Source organism: Mustela lutreola, chromosome 10 (genome assembly GCF_030435805.1).
Source record: "Mustela lutreola isolate mMusLut2 chromosome 10, mMusLut2.pri, whole genome shotgun sequence".
In the NCBI taxonomy this organism is placed as follows: Eukaryota; Metazoa; Chordata; class Mammalia; order Carnivora; family Mustelidae; genus Mustela; species Mustela lutreola.
The window spans coordinates 7,871,636-7,892,966 of NC_081299.1; the positions used below are offsets into that span (position 1 = coordinate 7,871,636).

At 46.2% G+C, this 21,331-nt stretch overlaps 1 protein-coding gene across 2 annotated transcripts in view; it reads right to left on the minus strand.

The window, feature by feature from the left end:
• Positions 1–21,331, minus strand: part of MTOR (mechanistic target of rapamycin kinase) — a 126,044-nt gene that overhangs the window by 73,540 nt on the left and 31,173 nt on the right. For both annotated transcript variants that reach the window (XM_059138326.1, XM_059138325.1), the window contains exons 19-25: positions 20,034–20,284; positions 9,317–9,403; positions 6,672–6,839; positions 6,017–6,129; positions 5,531–5,693; positions 4,318–4,410; positions 3,532–3,678 (exon numbers count right to left, since the gene is read on the minus strand). In XM_059138326.1, the coding sequence (XP_058994309.1) occupies positions 3,532–3,678; positions 4,318–4,410; positions 5,531–5,693; positions 6,017–6,129; positions 6,672–6,839; positions 9,317–9,403; positions 20,034–20,284 (1,022 nt within the window). The remainder of the gene's footprint in view (positions 1–3,531; positions 3,679–4,317; positions 4,411–5,530; positions 5,694–6,016; positions 6,130–6,671; positions 6,840–9,316; positions 9,404–20,033; positions 20,285–21,331) is intronic.

A 21,331-nucleotide genomic window follows, 5' to 3' on the forward strand; every position in this document is an offset into this window, starting at 1 on the left:
CAACAAGGCCTAATGGCCCCTGCAGTGTGCGATGGGCCCCGGGTGCTCTGCACTAGGACACTGGCTCAGTCGACAACAAAGGGTCACATGGGGAGAGGCAAAATCGTCAGGTTCACAACAGCGTGAATCACATCACACTCAGACACGAGTCGGAGCCCAGCGCACACAGCACCAGGGTGGAATGAGACAAAAGGAGTTGAACAGATTTAATTTTTACTTTCTGATTTATCCCCTCCAACGTTCCTCAAAACTGAGCGTTCCAGGCATCACGAGTTCCGGCCAGGGGAAGCTGAGGGAGGTGGATGGGAAGACCCTGGCTCTGGAGACGGGCAGCACCGCGTCGTGGCCCCAGCTGCACTCTGGAGGTCGGCGGCCTGAGTTCAAAAGGCTGTTATCGAACTCATTGGCTGTCTGACCTTGGGCAAGTTACTTCTCTTCTCTTGGGCCTGTTTCCTCACTTGTAAAATGAGGATAACAGTTCACCTCCTAGGGTGTTTCTAGGAGTAATTAATATGTGTCACGGATTTATACCTGTGCTTGGCACAAAGTTAGTGTTCCTGTAAGTGCCTATTCTTGTTAAGTCAGGGACACCAGCTGGCATCCTGGCTCCGCCACCCGGCAGCCGGGACACTCTGGAAAAATCGCTTGTATGTTGCATCGGGGCCTCAGTCTTCTGCATCAAGGGATAAAATGTCTAAAGAGCCCAGCTGGAACAGATGAGCAAAAATGGTTGCTCTTATAATCAAAACAACATCTCTTTGAGCTGGCCTAGCCCGAACTTTTAAAATATATTCTTCAAAGATTTTTTCAGCAGAATGGACACATGTCCTCCCTAAGCTAGGCAAACTGAGTAAATCAGAGCAGAGGTTCTCCAAGGAAGTGGTCCAGGGAGTGGAAGAGATGCCCGTGAGCTACACCACCTGCCCATCAACGACTCAACCCATCACCTTCCTGGGATAAACTGGAGACGGGCTGTGGCTTCTGATGAGTTACAAATGAGCGATACCATATTAAATTACAGTTTTATGTCAGAAACTGAGACAGAGATGTTAAGGGACAAACTGAAAAATTACGTGCACAATTCTGATGATACGATGAGCACCCTGAACCAGGAGGAAGGGCGACACTAGTTACTTGATTTCTGAACTTTGTTCTGTTGAACAAAACGGGAATAGCAAGTCCTGTTCTCTGGAGAGGCCTCTGGCTTCCTTCCTACACAAAGGGTCTCCGGATAGCTGCTCTGTAGCGCACGGCATTTCAAAAGTTGAACATACACAAGGGGGAACCACGAAAGTCTTTTCCCTCTAGTGACGTGAGGCCGCGCCTGGTTGGGGCAGAAGCCGTGCTTGGGTGGTAGTTAAGAGACGGGGCTCTGAAGTCATGGTCCCTTGGTCAAACCCCGGCTCCCCCATTTACTGGGCGACTTTGGGCAAATCACTCAACCTTTCAGGACCTCAATATCGACTTCTCTGCAAGATGCCGGCGGGAGCGAGAGCATCTAACTCTCAGGGTGAAGGGTAAGTGAGTCAATACACTAACGAGCCTGTACCAGCGCCCGACACGCGGAAAGCCCTGCACAGATGCTGGCGGTTGTCAGTGCTGTCCCTGTCACTGTTTGAGAAATGGTCACAAAGAAGTCTCTGGAAACCTTAGCTTCACGGACAACTGCACGATCTATCAAACAGGCTAAGGCCCCCAAGTGGGCCCCTCCCTGCTCTTCTTTCATTTAAAACCTCATCCACTCTCGCTTCTCTGGGTTCCGTGGTAACTGCGTCAAGGCCCGTCAGCTGCCCTCCGCCACCAGTCAAGGCTGACTGTCCCCTCTGGTGAGGCCCGCGACACCAACAGACCTCCTGCCAGCCTATTCACTTAGGGGGTAAGTCCAAATAGCTTCTCCTCAGATGGGAAGGCTGCTGAAAATCCTGGCAGGCACCCTGGAGGCGGTGCGCTGTTACTTGGAAAGTGGGTCACACTGGTCCCTGCACCGACCCCAGGCTGCCCATGCACGAGTGTGTGAAGGCACAAACCTGGCTGAGAGTAGTGCGAGAGAGTCTGCTTAGGGTTCCTGGACTGGATCTGCTCTCAGGTGAAACGCACTAGAAACTCTTTTTCCTGTTTGGCAAAGGTCATGCTTCTTTTTGCAAGGCCTGCGTAGAAAGCCAACCTTCCTGGAAGCAGCCTCGCCTACCGGGGAGTTTCCCAAAACAGTCAGGACACGGCTCTAAGAGGGTGGACAGCTGCCTGGCTGGAAGGACATTCTGAACCCAGGCAGGCGGAAAACATCTGGGTGGCAATGTGCATCTGGCTTCTCCGCCTGGCCCCGCCCTGAGGGGTGAGGTGTCAGCAGGATCACCTCAACGACCGCCTGAGGACCTGGGGGCCCCTCCTTTTCCTGTAGCCTTGGACTAGCAGTGACATGCTCCACGGAGGGAAAGCAGCATCGCCCCTGCCCCAGGGGTCTTTCACCACTTCCCTCGTACATCACCCAACCCTTCTCGGCAATGGCCACCTTATAGCTGCGTGTCTGGGTGAAGGCTGGCTCGGCAGTCAGTGGCCCCAGCTGTGGCCCTAGCGCCCCAGTGGCCCCAGCACCCCCACCCCCAGCTGTGTGCGAACACACACGCACACACACACGCACTCACACACAGGTGTGTGTTCAAATCTTTACGGGCTTGGCCAAAAGAAGAGAACAAGTTAGCAGGGACCCAGTCCTGCCCAGTTCTCTACCTTGGTCCCCTGCCATCGTGCAAGTGCAGCTGCTGTGGACTAACCACTAAGAAAGTGGGACTCCAGACAGGCGCTGCTCACAGTCACCAGAAGCACTGATGCTGATGCAAAACGTGGGAAATTATTTAACTCAGTGACATAACTACAATGACCCTGCTCAGATCGACCAGCGATGCTTTGAAACGGCCTGTTTTTAAATGGATGGCTGGAGGCATATGTGGTGAGAAGCCAGCTACATCCCGGGCTTTCGTCAGCAGAAAGAACTCAGTATTTATCTGCAAAGATCAAAAAGTCTGTTCTTCAAAGTACGGTCCTTGGCCCGGTAGCACTGGCATGACTTAGGACTTTGGTAAAAATGCGGAATGTAGGCCTGACCTCGGACTGCCCCATTCAGAACACGCATTTTCCTCAGTCCCTCGCAGTCCTGGGAGTTTCAGGAGTCTGAGACGCACTGCTCTACAGAGCTGGCCGGTCTCAGGGCTAAGGAAGGGTCTCACTGGTTTTGTTCCATTCACGTAAAAAATGAGAATGGTATTTGCAACAAAGGATTCTACTATCAGAGCTCCAAGGAAGCTTAGAATTTTGTTCTACATTGATCCTTAATTTTAAAAAACATATCATTTGGACACCCGGAAAAAGACAAAATGACCTAAGTTCATGGTATCTAGAGTTTCGGAAAAATGCTTGGGCTGGTCTTTGGCTGTTTTGAACTGGTGGCAGCAAGAGCGAAGAGTTCGGAACAAGAGAGAAGAGCTGTGCTCTCCCTTCCAAGCACCCCCCCAACCCCCTCGGGAAATCATGGACCTTTTGGAGGTTGATGGTGCTGACGTGCAGTTTCTTCATGGGTCCCGTTTCGACCGGCCCGCTAGCCAGCGCATCCCCTTGGCCACTCCTCAGCATTCGGTGCTGGTAAATCAAGGGGTCCTCTTCTTCGTCAGCAAGGGTGTATCCCTGCAACCAGAGAGCCACAGACAAACCCTGCAACTCTGCTAGGTTCTCCCAGGTAAGAAAACAACCTTAAGCCTTGGGAGGGTTGCACCTTCTGAAAGCATCAGGACATCAGCAGGAAGGAAAAGGTTACATGCACGGACCAAATGAACCACAGGTGGGCTACATTCCCCACTGCAGACCCATGTCTGCCGGTCGCTCTTGGTCAGGGACAGCACGGACTCGGCAGGATGAGCACGCAGCTGGCAAAGCTAGTGCTATGGGCCAGGATCCCAGGGACCAAGTGCTATGAGCCGGGGGGGGGGGGGGGCGCGAATAGCCCGCTGCCTGGTTTTGTATGGCCAGGGAGCCAAGGGCGGGGGGAATCAAAGGAAGGGGACTATTTTGTAGCATGTGCAAATTCGAGAAGCATTCCTGGGGTCCCTCAGCAGAAGTGCACAGGGAGGCGGCCAGGCTCCTGTTCTTCTGCACGCAGGCAGCAGGGGCCCATCACTGCTGCGGAGCCCACGCCATCTACAGATCTGGAAAGAGCCTGCTGTCTCTACAGAAGCTGCCTGCCCATCGCTAAAAAGCCAGATGTGTTCCCAGACCCATGCGGAGAGACAGCGGAGGACTCTGGGACAGAAACCCAGCGCAGTTCACCTTCACGATTCTGCAGATGAGGACGTCGTAGCGCTGATGGTTGATTCGGTGTCGCACCAGGACTTTGTTCACCATTGGAATGAAAATCTGGTACTGTTGGAGGAGAGGGAAGAGATCAGGAAGGTCACTCTGCAGCGCGGAGGCAACGCGATATCACCCCCGCGAGCTATAGCTAGTTCTGCTGGGTTTGGGGTGGCTCTCTGTTACTCAAAAGAGTCACCTGCCTGTTTCTGTCTCTCTCTATCTCTCTCACACCACCCTCTCCAAACCGCTACAGTCCTAGTCCCCACCCCCATCCATCTGGGTTACTGCGACGGCCTCTGAGTACTCTCTCTGCTCCCACCCTTGGCCTGGTCCGTTCTTCCACACAGCACTGTGAGTCATTAGGTCAGACCACAGTCTTCCTGAGGTCCAGATCCTCCAAAACTTCTAGTCTTGCCCAGAGTAAAGGCCCAAGTACTTATAATGGCCCATAGGAGTGATGTGCAAATTTTTGTGGGCATCAGAATCACCTGGAAGGTTTATGAAACCAGAGCTTGCTGGGCTCCACAGTTTTTGGTGCGGGTCTGGGCACAGGCCGGAGAATCTACATTTCTAACAGGTTCCCGGCTATGTAGATACTGTCCAGGGACATCTGAGAACAACTAGCCTACAGCACCTTGTCTCTACGCCCCAACCCAGCCCTGTCTTATCTCTATGATGGGAACTGCAAGCCCTCCTCGCTGCCCAGCCCCCTCCCCTGAAGCCGCACGCTGTTCCCTGGACCCTCCGAACGCGCTGCCTCTGCACCCCTTTGGATTTGCTAGTCCTTCTGCCGGCATCCGACTCTCTGGGCTCAGACCTGCGCTCAGGTCTCTGGTCAGATGGCTGCTTATCAGAGGCTTCACTGTCCACCTGAAAACAAACAGCAACTCTCCCCGCTCCCTCTAAGCTCTTCTGAGACAGACTGTGTTTACTAGCTTTGCCTGGGTGGAACGGAAGCTCCATGAGAACCGGGACATCCTTCTGTTTACTGTGTTATCCCAGAACAGCACTTAGGCCACACAGATGGCTCGAGAAGTGTTTGGTAAATAAAGGACAGGACAAAAAAAGCAAGTAATTCCTAGTTCTTTGAAGGCAGTTGAGAGCTACAGACTGGCAAACAGAGACGTTCACAGACAAAAGTCATCTTCCCCAAGCCAGGAGGAAGAGCATGTCTGTTTTCTTGTCTCACCTTCTTCCCCAGCTGGAAGACCAGCGAAGACAACGTGTCCATGGCCGTGGGACGCAGTTCCGGACTCTGGTCCAGCGTTCGAACAATCGGATGGATGATCCGGGACGCGTAGTCCGTGAAGTCCAGGGACTCTGTCAGGCGGTCCACTGTCTCTAACGCTGCCCTACGATAACCACGACACAGGGGAATTGTTAACACGTGGTCCCGAAGTACCAGAGGTGGCTGAGGGTTATCTTAATTAGCACCAAATGGGAAGGCACGGCCTCGGAGGCAGCTCGGGGGACCTGGCTCCAACACAGGTCCCCGTGGGGTAGGGACGGCTAAGACTTCCAGAAGCCTGAGGCGTTTCTGGACTAAAATGAAGAGAGCTGAGGTAACAACAACAACAACAAAATGGAAGGATGGCCTGGGAACTTAAGAAAAGGACATTTTTAACAAGACGTGAAAAGCTCGATGGCTGCTTCGTCCCCAGGCGCAGGTGCTTACTTCCGAGATGGCAGCGGAACCTCCGGGGCGTCAAAGAGCTTCACGATAGGAGGAAGCAACAAGTGCAGATAGTCGTCCAGGTTGGCGCCGAACAGCTGGATGGCAGCCAACAGCTGCAAAAGGGAGCACAAGCCCGGTGACGGGCAAATACTGGCAAGTACCACATACACGGAGTGCACGGAGGGCGGCAAGCGGGAGCGGATGGAGGACACGTGCGTACACGTGCGCACGGAGCGCACGGAGCACATGGGCAGCTCCAGATTCTGCGGGGACTCTGAAAAGCCTTCAGTAAGTGGCCTTGAGCTACCTTCTTTTGGGAGCACTCCTCCCTCCCCACTATTTTATTTTGCTTGTGTATTATTTTGCTTTCTCTGAGCTTATTTCAATGGACAAGGAATCAGTTGCTAGGTAACAGTGAGAACAGGTCGGGGATAAAACATTTACCAAGAATAATCCAATAAAGGAGAGAAAACACAAGGCCAGTCAAGAGAGGGTTGTAAACATCCTGTCAATTGCACACATCTGGTATTAGCATCGTTAGATTCAGTCTTGTGGCTTGTAGCTACAAACTACAGGGGCTTGCCTCGTAGCTGATCATCCCTGGACTCTGATGGATGCTGGGAATCCCTCTAGAGGACACCCCTAAGGGACTCACCTTGATGGAGACGATGCGGCCTGGGCTGTTGTCGTGCATGAAGACGCGTAGCATGTGTGGGATCAGCTGGGGCAGGTAGAGCTTAAATTCACCCCCAAGAGCTACCACAATTTGCTCAATAAGAAGGATGATCGTGCTCTGGATTGAGGTATTCATGACCCAGAATTCCTATAGGGAGGGAAGACAGACAGAAGTAAAGTCACATGCTCTTCTACTGAACTAGGAATCAAGGAACTGAGAGGGCCCTAAAGAAGCAAAACTGTAGTGGGCACAGTCTGCCCCAAGAGAGACTCTTTCCCCAGCCCTCTTTGAATCCTCCATCACAGGCACAGCGAGCGGATTAAAGGGCACTTCTCGGAATGCACCAGCCTCCCTTGCTCCTGGGCTTTGCTTGTGCTGTGCTCTGTCTGGAACCTCACCTCTTGCTCAGCTAAGTGCCATCTGCTTTTCTAGACCCGCCTCAAGCCTCACTTCCATGAAGGCTTTCCTGTTCTCCTTCCATTACACGCTCTATGTCCCTCTATCCCCTTCTTTTCTAGCACCCATCGTAACTTCATTTTCTCTGGCACGTTCTTTCTACTAGACTGTAAACCTGTTAAAGGCAAGGAGCCCCTTTGAGCCATCTCTGTCTCTCCAGAACCAAGCACAGCACCTGGCGTAGTCCAGCCACCCGAACACGTTCACAGAGTGAATGATGACTAGGTGTATTTCACTCAGGGGCTCTGAGCCCACCCACAGCAGGTTCTCCACTTTGGGTACCAGCCGCTCTCTACCAAAGGGTGATCCCAATGTGAACAGTTTCTTGCCCATTCTGGACTTAGACTTTGGTAGTCTTAATATTGCTAGATATAGGTAGCAGCTCATGTTTGCTCCAAATCATTTTCAGGCCTGGATAAAGCCACAAAAGGAGCACTTTTTCTCCACCTGTATAGTCATCTTCCATGTAAGTTACTAAAGTAAAAACTTGGCCAATCTGCCACAGAATCTGCCTCGGTACCCCAAATAGGTCTGAGTTTTTGATCCCAGGAAAAGCTGGCATTTCAAATCAAGTGAAAAAGAAAGCTGTCTACTGCCTTGTTTGAAATCTCCAGAGGAGACTTGATGATGCCGGATTAGCCCTACTAAAGACGGCAACACATACATATTCATACTTTGGAGCCCTCAACTAACTCAGAATAAAGTCAATAAAAAGAAAAAGAGAACTCCTCAGAAGAAAGCCTTTACTGAAGCATCAATTATTTTTATTTTAAAAAAGTCTTAAAAATCGTAATAGCTTAGAAAGTAAAAGCCATACTAAAAGATGCTTGTAAAATTTTCTTTCTCCTCGCAGAGAGAAAAAGCTATTTTCTCTAGATAAAAACCTCTGCCAGAGAAACACCTCCGATTTTATACCCTCCATGGTCTGTCTGATGTGTGTTACTTGGCCTGCCCTCTGCCTTCTTTAGAGAAAGCACACCTACCTCCCCACCGTTATTACTGCGGGCTCCGTACAAGGGCTTCTCTCTCTCCAAGGAGCCAGGCAGCCTGCCCAGGGATCTCTGTGAACAGAGGCTGTTCTCATCCCAGGCTCAGGGGGGCTCATTAAAATGCCCAGGGGCAGCAGTCAAAGGCAGAGCCTGCATTTTGCAGGTGTGAAGCTCGCTGCCTCAAACTTCTGTGTTTTGGTCCTAAATCTTTTTTGGGGACTAAGTCTCTGATTAGTTCTGCTTCCAACCGCAAGCACACTGCTGCCTGCCAGGCCCCTGCCCCCGGAGGGACGCCGGCTCGCTGGCACTCTGCTCAGCTTCGTGGTACAGAGGCCCCCGTGGCAGGAGTCAGGGAGCGAGTGGTTTTCATTATTTGTACAGATGGGAGTTTTTCAGTTCTGAGACCCGGTTTCAGGGAAGTTCCAGTTTTGAAGTTCGCCGCTTTGATTTTAGTCCTGCTGCCTCCTCCAAGCTAAGTACAAAGGGCTGGCAGAGGAGAGAAGGGATCAGTGAAGAATTGTCTTCCAATTCTTTGAGGGCACGGCCATCTCTGCAAAGCGAGCTTCCCAACAGAGACCTTGAAATGACACAGCACAGCAGGAGGCAGGCCTTCCCCTCCAACAGACATAAAACAACATTGCCCCCAATGGGGAGCCCTCCGCACCTGCTTGCGCGCGTTACACAATCTGGGACAGGTGCTGCCGCAGTCAGAAGGTGGCATTTATGCTCTTAAAGGCGGTGGGGTAAAGCCTCGCCTCCTTCCTCGGTACCTGACAGGAGTTCAGCGTATGTAACAGCGCTACTGAAACCCAGTCCCCAAACCTCTTAAGGCCGTGGTTGTATGGGCTGTAAGAAGGAGAGCTTTCGTGGGAGCAGTAAAGCAGTAAAGTGAAATTGCTCTGTTGTGTGTGAGGCAAAGAACTGGGATCTGTTTCTGGCAGAACAATGACTTCAGGATTCTTCCTCCAACCTCATAGCTCGCACTCAGGGGCCAGGCCTGCAGCAGGTCCCCCCCACCTGCTGCGTCACCACCCTCCGGGAAACCCCGCCCCACATTTAATACTGCTGTTGTAACAGCTCTACAAAGACCCATGACCACAATGTCCTCGCTCTCCAGGCCTTCCTCTGGATGTTCCTTGACCCACTGATGAACCGGCCAAAGCACTAATTTCTACTCACTCTCATGAGGGTGACTATTTCATCCATGTAAGGTCGGATGTGGCTCTTCACGAAGGAGACCAGCATCCCCAGCTGCTGGAACAGGAACTGGAATGGAGAAGAGGTCAGGGAGTTGGCATCAGGAAGAACAGCGAACTCCCAAGGTCACCCTAAGTCCACGGCAACAAACGAACACGCCTGTGCAATTGGGTCCCACGCTGGCCATCTACTGAGAGTAAGTCTAAAAAAACCTTCAGTGGTGACAGTAGTGGGGGCTGAAAATGACCCTCAGTGGCTTTACGCCCCAGCCAGGCGAGCCACTGACTAGTGCACAACAAGGGCCTCGGGGCCACGGTGCCTGTCCTGAGCCACGAGGCTACCTCTTGGCTCTCTGACCTTCATTTAACCTCTCCACGCCCAGCCTCTTCAGGGGGAAGATGCAGAGGACAGTCCCTGTCGCCAGGGCTGGCCCTAAGTTAAACGGGGAAACACCTGGAAAGCACTAGCACCAGATGTGAATACCGGGGGTGCTCCGCGATCACCAGCTATCGCTGAAGGATCTGCGGACTGAAGACTTCAAAATGACATGAAATTCTTAATCAATGATCATTATTAATCATTATAAATTATTAATCATTATAAATGTGTCTTTTGTCTCTTCAGTTCTAATTCCACTACCACTTACTTTCTAAAATAAATACAGCTATTAGGGGTATGGTGGTTCATTTATAGTAATTAACTCAATTAATCAGATCATAATTCATTACGTAACTGTTTCTCTCTGAGAAACTGTGCACCAAGACAGTAAGCAAACTGGGGGAGGGATGGGGTGAGGAAGAGTCTGTTCAGGTTGATACGGGGCAGCTGTAAGAAGGGATGTCATCCATTAAAACAAGCTGGGAATAAAAAGGCTTGGGCAAAGATGATCCAGCTACTTTCCTGGCTAAAGATGTCTTTAGGGTATAGTTTTTATTTTATCATGATCTTCAGATAGTGCCTCATGTCCATATGCAACAGCAAATCATACTCTAAATCCCCCGCCCTGAAAGATTTTTCTAGCTCTCTATGCCTCCACCCTCCCATTAATAAGGACAATTTAGCAATGAATATACATATTTTCACTCTCATCTGTGTTCTGAAACTTGGGCAAATTAGGATTAAATAAAAACTTGTTTCAAACACAAGTAATGGACTTACAGACTCACTACCTGCAGAGGTGAGACTCACGGGACTTCCAGTCTTGGGCTTCAAGGGAGCATGGATGCCTCTAATGACATGGACGCCAATGGATTCTAAGGTGCTTAGAACCTGCCCACCACGTGGCACAGGTCTGACTCAACTCAGGACAGCCTTTCCTACCCACTGCTCGGGAGACCCCACATCAAATCACTGCTGACCATTTCTGTGAAATGATCTCTTAATAGGATCCAGAGATCAAGGGATGTGAGACTCCAAGTATAACGGTTTTTAAGCTATATTTTTGTTATGTGAGCCTGAAAGAAGGTAGAAAATTGAAGCTGGAGGAAAAGCAAGGCATTGGGGTTGGCAGGGAGGTCAGGAAAACCACAAGACCAGAAGGACAGAGCTCCCGAGCCCTGCTGTTGTTTCACATAGGTGTAATGGGGGGCCCGGCAGTGTTCAGCCATCTTCACCTGCCAAGGGATGGATGCCGACAGCAAGTGCTTCTTCCCTCACAGTAAGGAGCCCAGCAGCCCCCCGACCCCATTTTTTCTCCGTTAGATTCCTCCACAAGTTTTCTTTTCTTTCTTTCCTGGAACACTAGCATATTAAAATAACATAGTTTTAGTCTTGAAAATATGGTGGGTTAGGTACCCCTGCTGTGAAAAGCCTAAAGATACCGCATTAGCAATAATAAATACTGTTACTGTGTCATCAGAACTGAAACCTTTGGCAGAGAGCCAGACCTTCAGAGGGCTACCTATTAAGAGAAATGGTGCCTCCCCTCAATGAATCTGTCCACTGGCAGAAGGACACAAAGACATCTGTCAGTCTTGATGTGGAGTTCAGGCAGGAAAAAAGTCTCTCCCAAGAGCTTGTACTCTCAGGTCAATATCCTACGAGTTTAGGGGTTATGGTGACTACCTGTGTGTGCTGAGAAACTCTAAGCCAAAAATTAACTTGAAGTTCACATGGCAGAAGGAAAAGCAAATCCTCTCTAGACAGATGCAATTTGAGAGCAGGTTTTCTGGTACTGCTCCAGGGAGCGCCGGGCTGCATAGGTACAATATCCAAAATTATAAGACAGGTAAAGATAAGCCCCTGGCAGTGTGACTCAGCAGAAACAATAAACAGCAGGATCAGACCCATCACAGATTTTCCATATATTGGAATTACTGGATAAAAAATATAAAATTGTTTTAAAGTGCTTAAAGAAATAAATATGAGAATTTAAAAAATGAGTAAAGAACAGGGTAACACCAAAAAAATACTCAGCATATTTGAAAGAACCTAAAAAAATGTAGCTGGGGTGCGCCTGGGGGACTCAGTCGGTTAAGCATCTGCCTTTGGCTCAGGTCATAATCCCAGGGTCCTGAATTGCGCCCCACATAAGGCTCCCTGCTCAATGCAGAGTCTGCTTCTCCCTCCCCTCTCCCTCTGTGTATGTGATCTCTCTCTCTCAAATAAATAATCTTAAAAAAGATTTTTAAAATGTGTTTGAAAGTAAAAATAAAAAATAAAAAAATGTAGTTGAAAGTAAAAACTCAAGAACAGGTCAAAAAGACACAGCTGGGGGGCGCCTGGGTGGCTCAGTGGGTTAAGCCGCTGCCTTCGGCTCAGGTCATGATCTCGGGGTCCTGGGGTCGAGTCCCGCATCGGGCTCTCTGCTCAGCAGGGGGCCTGCTTCCCTCTCTCTCTCTCTCTCTGCCTGCCTCTCCATCTACTTGTGATTTCTCTCTGTCAAATAAATAAATAAAATATTTAAAAAAAAAAAAAAAAGACACAGCTGGGGGTGCCTGGGTGGCTCAGTCGGTTAAGCATTTGCCTTCTGCTCAGGTCAGATCCCAGGGTCCTGGGACTGAGTCCCACATTGGGCTCCCTGCTCACCAGAGAGCCCGATTCTCCCCCTGCTCATGCTCTCTCTCCTGCGTTCATTCTCTCTCTCTCTCTCACAAAAACAAAACTAAAAACTGAAATGCACAGCTGAGGAATTTGTGAACAGAAAAGGGATGTGAAGAAATATCCAGAATAGATCTCTAAGAAATAAAGATGAAAAATATGGGCAAGAAACTAACAGACATTAAGGAAAGAGTGAGCTCTACATGTGAATCAAATTTTAGAAGGAAAAAACAGAGGGGTGGAATCCTCATATTCAGGAAATCCACAAATTTCAAACAGGATGTGAGAAAGAAATCCTTATCTAGATGCACAATAGGGGAGCTTCCGGGCAACGAACACAATGACAAGATCTGAAATAGTCATTGAGAAAAGTAGGATGAAGTGAAAAGGAACTGTGATTTCTCAACAACAGAAGAAATGAGAAAACATGGGATTGTATCTATCGTTGTAGGAGAACCCACAATGGTATCCTCAGTTAAATAAAGATTTAAAAAGAGGGTGAAATAAAATATTTTTCAGATACACAGAAACACAGAGCTTACTTTGACAGATGTTCACAAGAGAAATGTGCCCTCATCCTGAAGGATAAGGACCCTAGAAGAAAGCCCTGAGGTGGAAGACAGAGCAAGGAGAATCGAGACAGCAAGTGTATCTGCATATAACAGTGCTGACATTCAGTTTGGCAGCAGGAAAAAGAAAAAAGTGATCCTACATAAGAGGGAAAGCGATGGTGTAAGCAATCACTCTAAGTTTTGTATATTATTCAGAAGGAGGGAGATATGGATTAATTTTTAAAATTAGGTATTAAAGTTAGGTATGTGAGGCAAAATCTAAAGGTGAAAAAGATAAAACAAATCCATCCCTCATCCTGTACAGGGGGACATATTCCAAAGAGTTCAAAGATCTAAGTGTAAAAAATCAGGGGGTGCCTGGCTGGCTCAGTCGGAGGACGGGAGGACTGTGTGACTTGATCTTGTGGTTGTGAGTTCAAGCCCCATGTGGGGCATAGAGATTGCCGAGAAAACAAACAAACAAACAAACAAAAAAATGTAAAAAGCAAGGCCAATTAAATACCAAAAAAAAAAAGTAAAAATGATGTACATACAAGGCTTTTTGTTACAGGATTATTTTAAGTAACAAACGGATGAAAAAAAGGCAAATGTTCATCCACAAGGACAGGTTGAACAGCTGGGCACACAGTGGGGTGCCATTACCCCCAAGGGAGTGGCAGGAACTCCAGGACCCGCTGCTGTGATGATAAAAAAAAAGCAGGGCCCACAACAGTGTTTACAGTATGATCTCTTCTGAGGGAGGCAGGTGGGGGAATATGGATTTCCTCACGTTTTCAAAAACAAACAGTGAAAAGACAAATTGAAAAATGACCACATGGTTGCCTTAGGGGGAAGTGTGGTAGGCAAAATAATGGCAAGCCAGAGATGTCTGTGCCCTAGTCCCTAGATCCCACGAATAAATGACCCTGCATGACAAAGGGGACTTCTGAAGATGTGATTAAGGTTCAGGACTTTGATGTGTGGAGATGACCTCTTAAAAGCAGAGAACCTTTGCTGGCAGTGGGCCGAGAGCAGGATCTGCAGCCAAAGAAGGGTCAGAGAGATGCAATGTTGCTGACTCTGCAGGCAGAGAAAGAAGGCCAAGCAGTGTGGGCCGCTGCTAGAAGCCAGAGACAGCAAGGGAGACGGACTCTCAGCAAGGGGAGGCTCTCCCCTAGAGCCTCCAGAAAGGAACGTGCCTCAACAGCACCCAGATTTTGGTTCGGTATGACCTCTGGCAGACTGACGACCTATAGAGCTGTAAGAGAATGAATTTGTGCTGTCCGGAGCCATGACCGTGGTGCGGATTTGTTACAGCAGGAATAGGAAACGCTACAGGAAGAAACAGGATAATATGGATGGGGAAAGGGGCACCAGGGTGGCTCAGTGGGCTGAGCTGCTGCCTTTGGCTCGGGTTGTGATCTCAGGGTCCTGGGATCAAGTCCCGCATCGGGCTGTCTGCTCAGCGGGGAGCCTGCTTCCTCCTCTCTCTCTGCCTGCCTCTCTGCCTGCTTGTCATCTCTCTCTGTCAAATAAATAAATCTTAAAAAAAAAAATACGGATGGGGAAAGAAGCTAGACTTCACTGAACACATTTTATAGTTTCAGCTCTGGAACTGTTTTAATGTCTTACATAATTAGAATAGCCACAAAGAAATTTCTAAACACTAAAAAGAAAAGAAAAAAAAATTTCTAAACACTGAAAATGAACAGAAACTAATTTAACTGTAACTCAAGTTGGTTGCACAATCACTAAAAAATGAATTTCAAGTGACTTTAAACACAGTATTTTGGTGTGTATCTCCAAAACAACACAGCCTAAGAAAAATTAAAAAAAAATTTTTTTTTTAAATCATAAAAAACCCTGAACTGCATTCAGTAACCTTACTGTTATTACTAATACTAGTCATTTACCATTTATATGTATACAAGATACATTTGGGAATGTATTCTGCAAGATAAAGCAAGTAATTATAGAAAAGTCAGAACCAAGTAAGGAGTTTTTCAGTGTGAGAAACAAGTATAAAATCAAAATAAAAACTCTTAAATCTTAAATTTACATTGGACAATCTGTGTTACTTCATGACTTATGTTTCCTTTCTCTAAAAATTACTTGTTTCTTGGGGCACCTGGGTGGCTCAGTAGGTTAAAGCCTCTGCCTTCAGCTCAGGTCACGATCCCAGGGTCCCGGAATCAGCCCCACATCGGGCTCTCTGCTCGGCAGGGAGCCTGCTTCCCCCACTCTCTCTCTGCCTTCCTCTCTGCCTACGAATGATGTCTGTCAAATAAATAAATAAAAATCTTAAAAAAAAAATTACTTATTTCTGTTCTGTTCACAGAGACAGCTGAGAAACAATGATATGCTAATAGCAATGAGCCTCCCAGCACACGGACTGCTGTCTCCAAGTACCATCTCTCACTTAAAGAAACATACCTCCTTGGAAGTGGCCATGCCCAGCCTTGAGTGAAAAGCACTTGAAAAACCCAGAATAACTCCCACCCCCACCAACCACAGAAAGCAAAAAAAAGAAAAAAAATCAAGGACAAAGACCACTGGCCAATGTAAAAAGAACACAATGGCCAGGCTGATTGGGATAATTAGATCCTGAGAAAGAACAGTTCCTTCACTGAATAGAAATACTACATATAGCTCCACAAGTTGATAATGATACTTCAAAAATAGCTGGGGTTGTGGGGGTGGTACCTGAGTCACCTCTGAGAAGTTGCAAGGGACCTAATTCCTTACTCTGAAAAAACTGATACATAAGAGTCTTGCATTTATTCTGCCCTCCCTGTAGGAACTATACTTCAAATTAACTGAATGATAGTTGACAACACAAAGTTCTTCATAGATGATCGCTAACAAATAAATCTGTAATAATATAATTAGAAAATCACAGCTTTGCAGTTGCTAATTAAATAATCGTTCTAGAAAACAGTCTTCAATGAACACTAAAATGATTAGGAGAAAGGCTGAGAGGGAACACAGGATCATAGTACCTGAGCCCACTGATTAATCCTTACGTCACTAGAAATGGAGGATTTAGAAAAGATCTGCTTACTAACTGAAATAGGAAGTATTCAGTACCTCCTGTGAAGTATCTCTTGCCAAAAGAAGGAATCTGAATTTAATGACTCTAAATCTAATCAATTTACAAGAACTTAAGGAATCTTGAAGATACAATCAGCCAAATCCAAAATGGGAAATCCTACAGGACAAATGACTTGCTTTCTTCCACAAATAAATGGCATGAAAAAAAAGTGGGAGTTAAAGGAGAAGAGATAGAAAGAGGATTGGATATATCAACCAAATGTGATGTGCATAACTTATCTGGATTCTGATTTAAACAAACCAAATATGAAAAAATATTTTTAAGACAAACAAGGACATTTGAAGAAGGCTCAGTATTAAAAGATACTAAGGAATTCTTTTTACTTTTGTAGGTGTTGTAATTTTGGTTATATGGGAAAAAGTATTTGTTGGTGAAATAGTACAATATCTGGGATTTGCTGTAAGGTGTGTGTGGAAAGAGTGTGAGAGGGGGTGTAGTAAGATGAAACCAAATTGATAAAATGCTAATAATTACAGATGAGTATGGGAATTTAATATAAGTTGTCTATTTTTTTAAAAAGATTTGTTTATTTTAGAGAGGGAGTGAACACACGCACCAGCGGAGGGAGGGCCAGAGGGAGAGAATCTATAAGCAGACTCCGCAATGAACACAGAGACCAACACAAGACTTGATCCCATGATCCATGAGATTATGACCTGAGCCGAAACCCTCAACCAACTGAGCCACCAAGAACTCTAGTTGTCTATTTTTGTTTATGACTGAAATATCCCATTACGAAACATTTATTAAAATTAAAGACAGCAACGTGAGGGCAAGACAAAAAAATGAAAGCTCAACCAAGCCCAGAAAAAAAGAAAATATATAAACAGATAAAGCAGGTCAAAAATCAAGCACTAAGTTGGATGGATGAAATATACCCAAATAGATCAACAATCACAATAAATAAAAATGGACTGAATGCACTGATTAGCAAAGATTTTCAAAAGAGACTAAAGGGATAATCTAGCTATATTATTATATATTATATTACATATATATATATATATATAATTATACATATTATCATGAAAGACCCACCGAAAGCAAAAAGTTTCAAGATAATTAAAAGTAAAAGGATAATTAAAGATGTACACTCTCCAAAAAAAAGTTGGTGTATTTATACTAAAATTAGGCGAAATAAATTTTAAGGTATTATTAAAGATAAAAAGAGTCCTTGCAAAATGATAAAAGATGTGACTTACCAGGAGGATACCATGATTTCAAGTTTGAATATATCTAATAATATATCTCCCCAAATTTATAAAACAGAACTGACTAAACTATGAGAAATTAATATGCCCACCACTGTAAAGGGAGATTAACTCATTCCTCTCAGTAACAGATTAAGCAAACAAAAAATTAGTAAGAATACAAAAAATTTGAACACGGTAAGTAATAAGTTCAAATCTAATGACATACATGGAACTTTGCACATAACATCAACAAACACCCACTATTCCCCAGCACAGAGGAAACATCAAACGGACCAAGCATTCAATTAAGGCAGTTTCAGCAAACATCAAGTAATTGTAAACCCCATGCAATTAAGTTAGAAACAGATATCGAAAAAAGAAATTTAAAACTCTGTAAATCTGCAGATTAAAATATCCACTTCTGAATAACTCAGTGGTGAAAAAAGAAATCATGGGAAACATAAAAAACACTTATCTCTGAGCAATAATGGCAGTAAGTTATTATTCAGCTATGAAGAAAGAATGAACTACTGATCCATAATGACCCCCTAAAGTGTTAAGTGAAAGAAGCTAGTCACAAAAAAAAACCACATACAGTTTCAGAACATTTAAAGGCAAATCTATAGGCACAAAGTAAATAAAATGAATCATTTCTTAGGGATGCCCAGGTGGCTCAGTTGGTTGAGTGTCTGATGTTGGCTCAGGTCATGATCCGTGATCCCAGGATCATGGGATCGAGCCCCACATCAGGCTCCCTGCTTGGAGCGGAGCCTGCTTCTCCCTCTCCCTCTGCCCCTGCTCGTGCTCGCTCACTCTCTCAAATAAATAAAATCTTTTTTAAAAAATGAATAATTTCTTTTAAAAATGTGACCAAAACTGTTTTAAGAAGAAACAAAAACAAAACAGATCTTTGAACCTGAACTTAATAAATAAATAAATAAATAACGATCACAGGCCAATTCTACTCAAGAATGTAGATGTAAAAAACTGATATTAAGTATTAAATATTAAGTCAATGTATCAAAAAATACATCATAACCAAGATGGTTTTAAAACAATAATTCAAGGGGCGCCTACGTGGCTCAATGGGTTAAAGCCTCTGAGACCTTCAGCTCATGTCATGATCCCAGAGTCCTGGGATCGAGCCCCACGTCAGGCTCTCTGCTCAGCAGGGAGCCTGCTTCCTCCTCTCTCTCTCTGCCTGCCTCTCTGCCTACTTGTGATCTTTGTCTGTCAAATAAATAAATAAAATCTTAAAAAAAATTTCAAAAAAAATTTGAACATTAGGACATGTATCAATGTAATTCAACATATTAACACACTGAAAGAGAAAAAATTATATAATCGCCACACAAAACAAATCAAAGGCATTTGATAAATCCAATACTTGTTCACGATAACTATAATACATGATAAAAATTCTAGCAAACTAAGACCATAAGGGAACATTTATAGCCCTTAAAAAGCTACCTGTCAAAAACCTAGAGCAAACATTATACTTAGTGTGGAAATCTTAACAGCAATCCCACTGAAATGAGAAACAAGATTAAAGATTTCCAGGTTCACAGAGTCTAATCCACATTGTAGTGAGAGTCATAGAAATGAAAATGAGGAAAAGTAGTAACTGGTTTAAAGATTAAAACAAAAAACAAGAACTGCCTTTCTCTTCTTGTAGACTATATGATTATCTACAGTGAAAAGCTAGGAAAATTTAGTTAAATTATTAGAATTAGTAAAAACTCGATGAGGTTGCGTACTTAAAACTGTACTTCCGTACTCCAGGCACAAAGTTAAAAAATATACTTTCTAAAAAGATACTATTTCCTCTAAACGTACATCAAATTGAATATATAATCACAGAGGAAAATCTGATCTTAAAAGTTAATTCAAGGGGCACCTGGGTGGCTCAGCCGGTTGAACGTCCAACTCTTGATTTCAGTTCAGTTCCTGACGGCAGAGTCCTGAGACCAAGCCCCGTGTCAGGGCTCCCCGCACTGCAGGGGTCTGCTTGAGATTTTCTCTCTCCCTGTTTCTCTACTCCTCCCCCTACACATCCATACACATGCTTTCTCTCAGTCTCAAACAAGGAATCAAGTCTTTAAAAAAAAGCCCCCTTGAGCTTTGTTGAGCAGGTTCACTGCCACTAGTGGGACGGGAAAATAATCACAGCGCCGCTCTGCAAGTCGTGTAGTTTAGAGAAAGAAAAGAGAGCAAAAGGGAAAAACAGGCTAGAAAGTCCTTACTTTGCAACCAGTGTGACAACAGATTCAGGCAAGGATCATCCGCAGCTGCTTGGTCATTGGATCAAAGACAGGGAACAGGACAGTCACAGGCTTGGAGCCTATCAGCCTATCAGCCCCGGATTACTTAATGACTCAAGAAAAAGGCAACTTACAATGGAGAGCTCTGACAGAGACCGATTTCACCACATGCTCAAACTCAGGATCAGCACTAATGGGAGAAGCTGACGTTATGAGATCTGGTAAGAGGTATGCAATGTCACCTCCATAACAGTCTCGCTAAAACGAGGGACCCGATAAGACTTCAATCCAATCATGAGGAAGCAACAAGTTCACCCAGTGTGATGTTCTACTGGACAAGTGCCCTGAAATCTAGGTACACCCCCCACCCGCCCAAATGCCCCCCCCAACTCATTGTTTAGCCCTTCTAAGGCGATAACCCAGGAAACTGAACCTGTACCCTCAAAGGTTAGGAGTTAGGGGGCGGGGAGGTACTCAGCCCAACATTCAACAGGGGGCATCCGTGTGGGGCTCAGGAGCAGGGGCGGGGTTTGACCTACTCACCTCCCGGATGGCCCCATCGCAGACCCGAATGACATTGAGGAATGTGGGCATGACCTGCGGCAGGAACTGTACACACTTGAGGCCCAGGGACTTGAAGATGAAGGTGATGGCCTGGACGACCATAGTGTGATGGTGTGACAGGGACTGGTCTCGGAAGATCCGCATCAGCGCCACCATGGACACAGCGGGGTAGAACTCATCCAACGGCAGGTTGCCCATGTTGACCAGCATCTCGCTGGTGCTATAGTCAGCTAAGACAAAACCATGGCAACAATCACGAGCTATACGTGCCACGACCAACTAGGAGCAGAACCTGGCTAACAACAAGCAGCTAGACCGTCGTTCAGCATTCTCGGGGACACAGGACAGATGACGAACCCATGAACAGGCTCTCACGGCGAAAAACGCGAGAGCCTTTGGCTGTTCTATTACCCCGACCACAAAAACCTGGAACAGTACATGATGGGTTTTCTTTAAATTGCTCGGTTCAACTTCGCTTATCATTACAGTTGACAACTTTGTAGTTGAAACCATTAATAAAAATAATGACTCTCCCAAATGAAAGTAAAGGGAATCAAATGAGGCTAACATCTGTTCAGCAGCTGCTTGGTGCCCCCAGGGACTTCGGATGAGGGAGCGGCGAATGCTAGCTGACCTGAACAGCAAGGATCGCAAAGATTGGGTGAGGGGTGGGTGGACGGTTCACTGACGAGGCCAAACACTAGACCAGCCGAGACTGGACTGGCGCCGGGGAGAAAGGACGAAATGTGCAGGCACTGGGCTGAGACTCTGTTCCTGACAGCCCCGGGTCTGGAGGGTAACGTCAGAGCTATGCTTCTCTGCTCTACAGAAGAACTGGAAGCAACAGGATTCCACCCATGGAGCTCAGAAACCAATTATTTTTAAAAGGCTCAGGGGTTAGAGCACTGGTCTTGTAGAAACAAAATACTTTGGGAAAACAACACTTCGTTGGAAAGGTTGGAAGAGCCACTGCTGAACTTTTACTCTTCCGGAAATAAGCCTGCCTGATGAACAACAGGTTAAGTCTAGAAAAATCTGCTGTAGCCCCATACCCTCCCCAATCGCTCAGGGTACTTGTCAAAAGGCAAAGGGGCTCCAAGGCCAGACCAGCTGATGAAAAAAAAGAGCCCTGGATTCGGATTGCTACCACATTCTCTGTGCCCCTAAGCCTGGCCTCAGGTTTCCCTAGCAATTAAAATAAGGAGAATAAATTCTGCCCTGTTCCTCCCTGGGTGCCATGAGAATAGAAAACATCAAAGAAGACTAACAAAGAATGA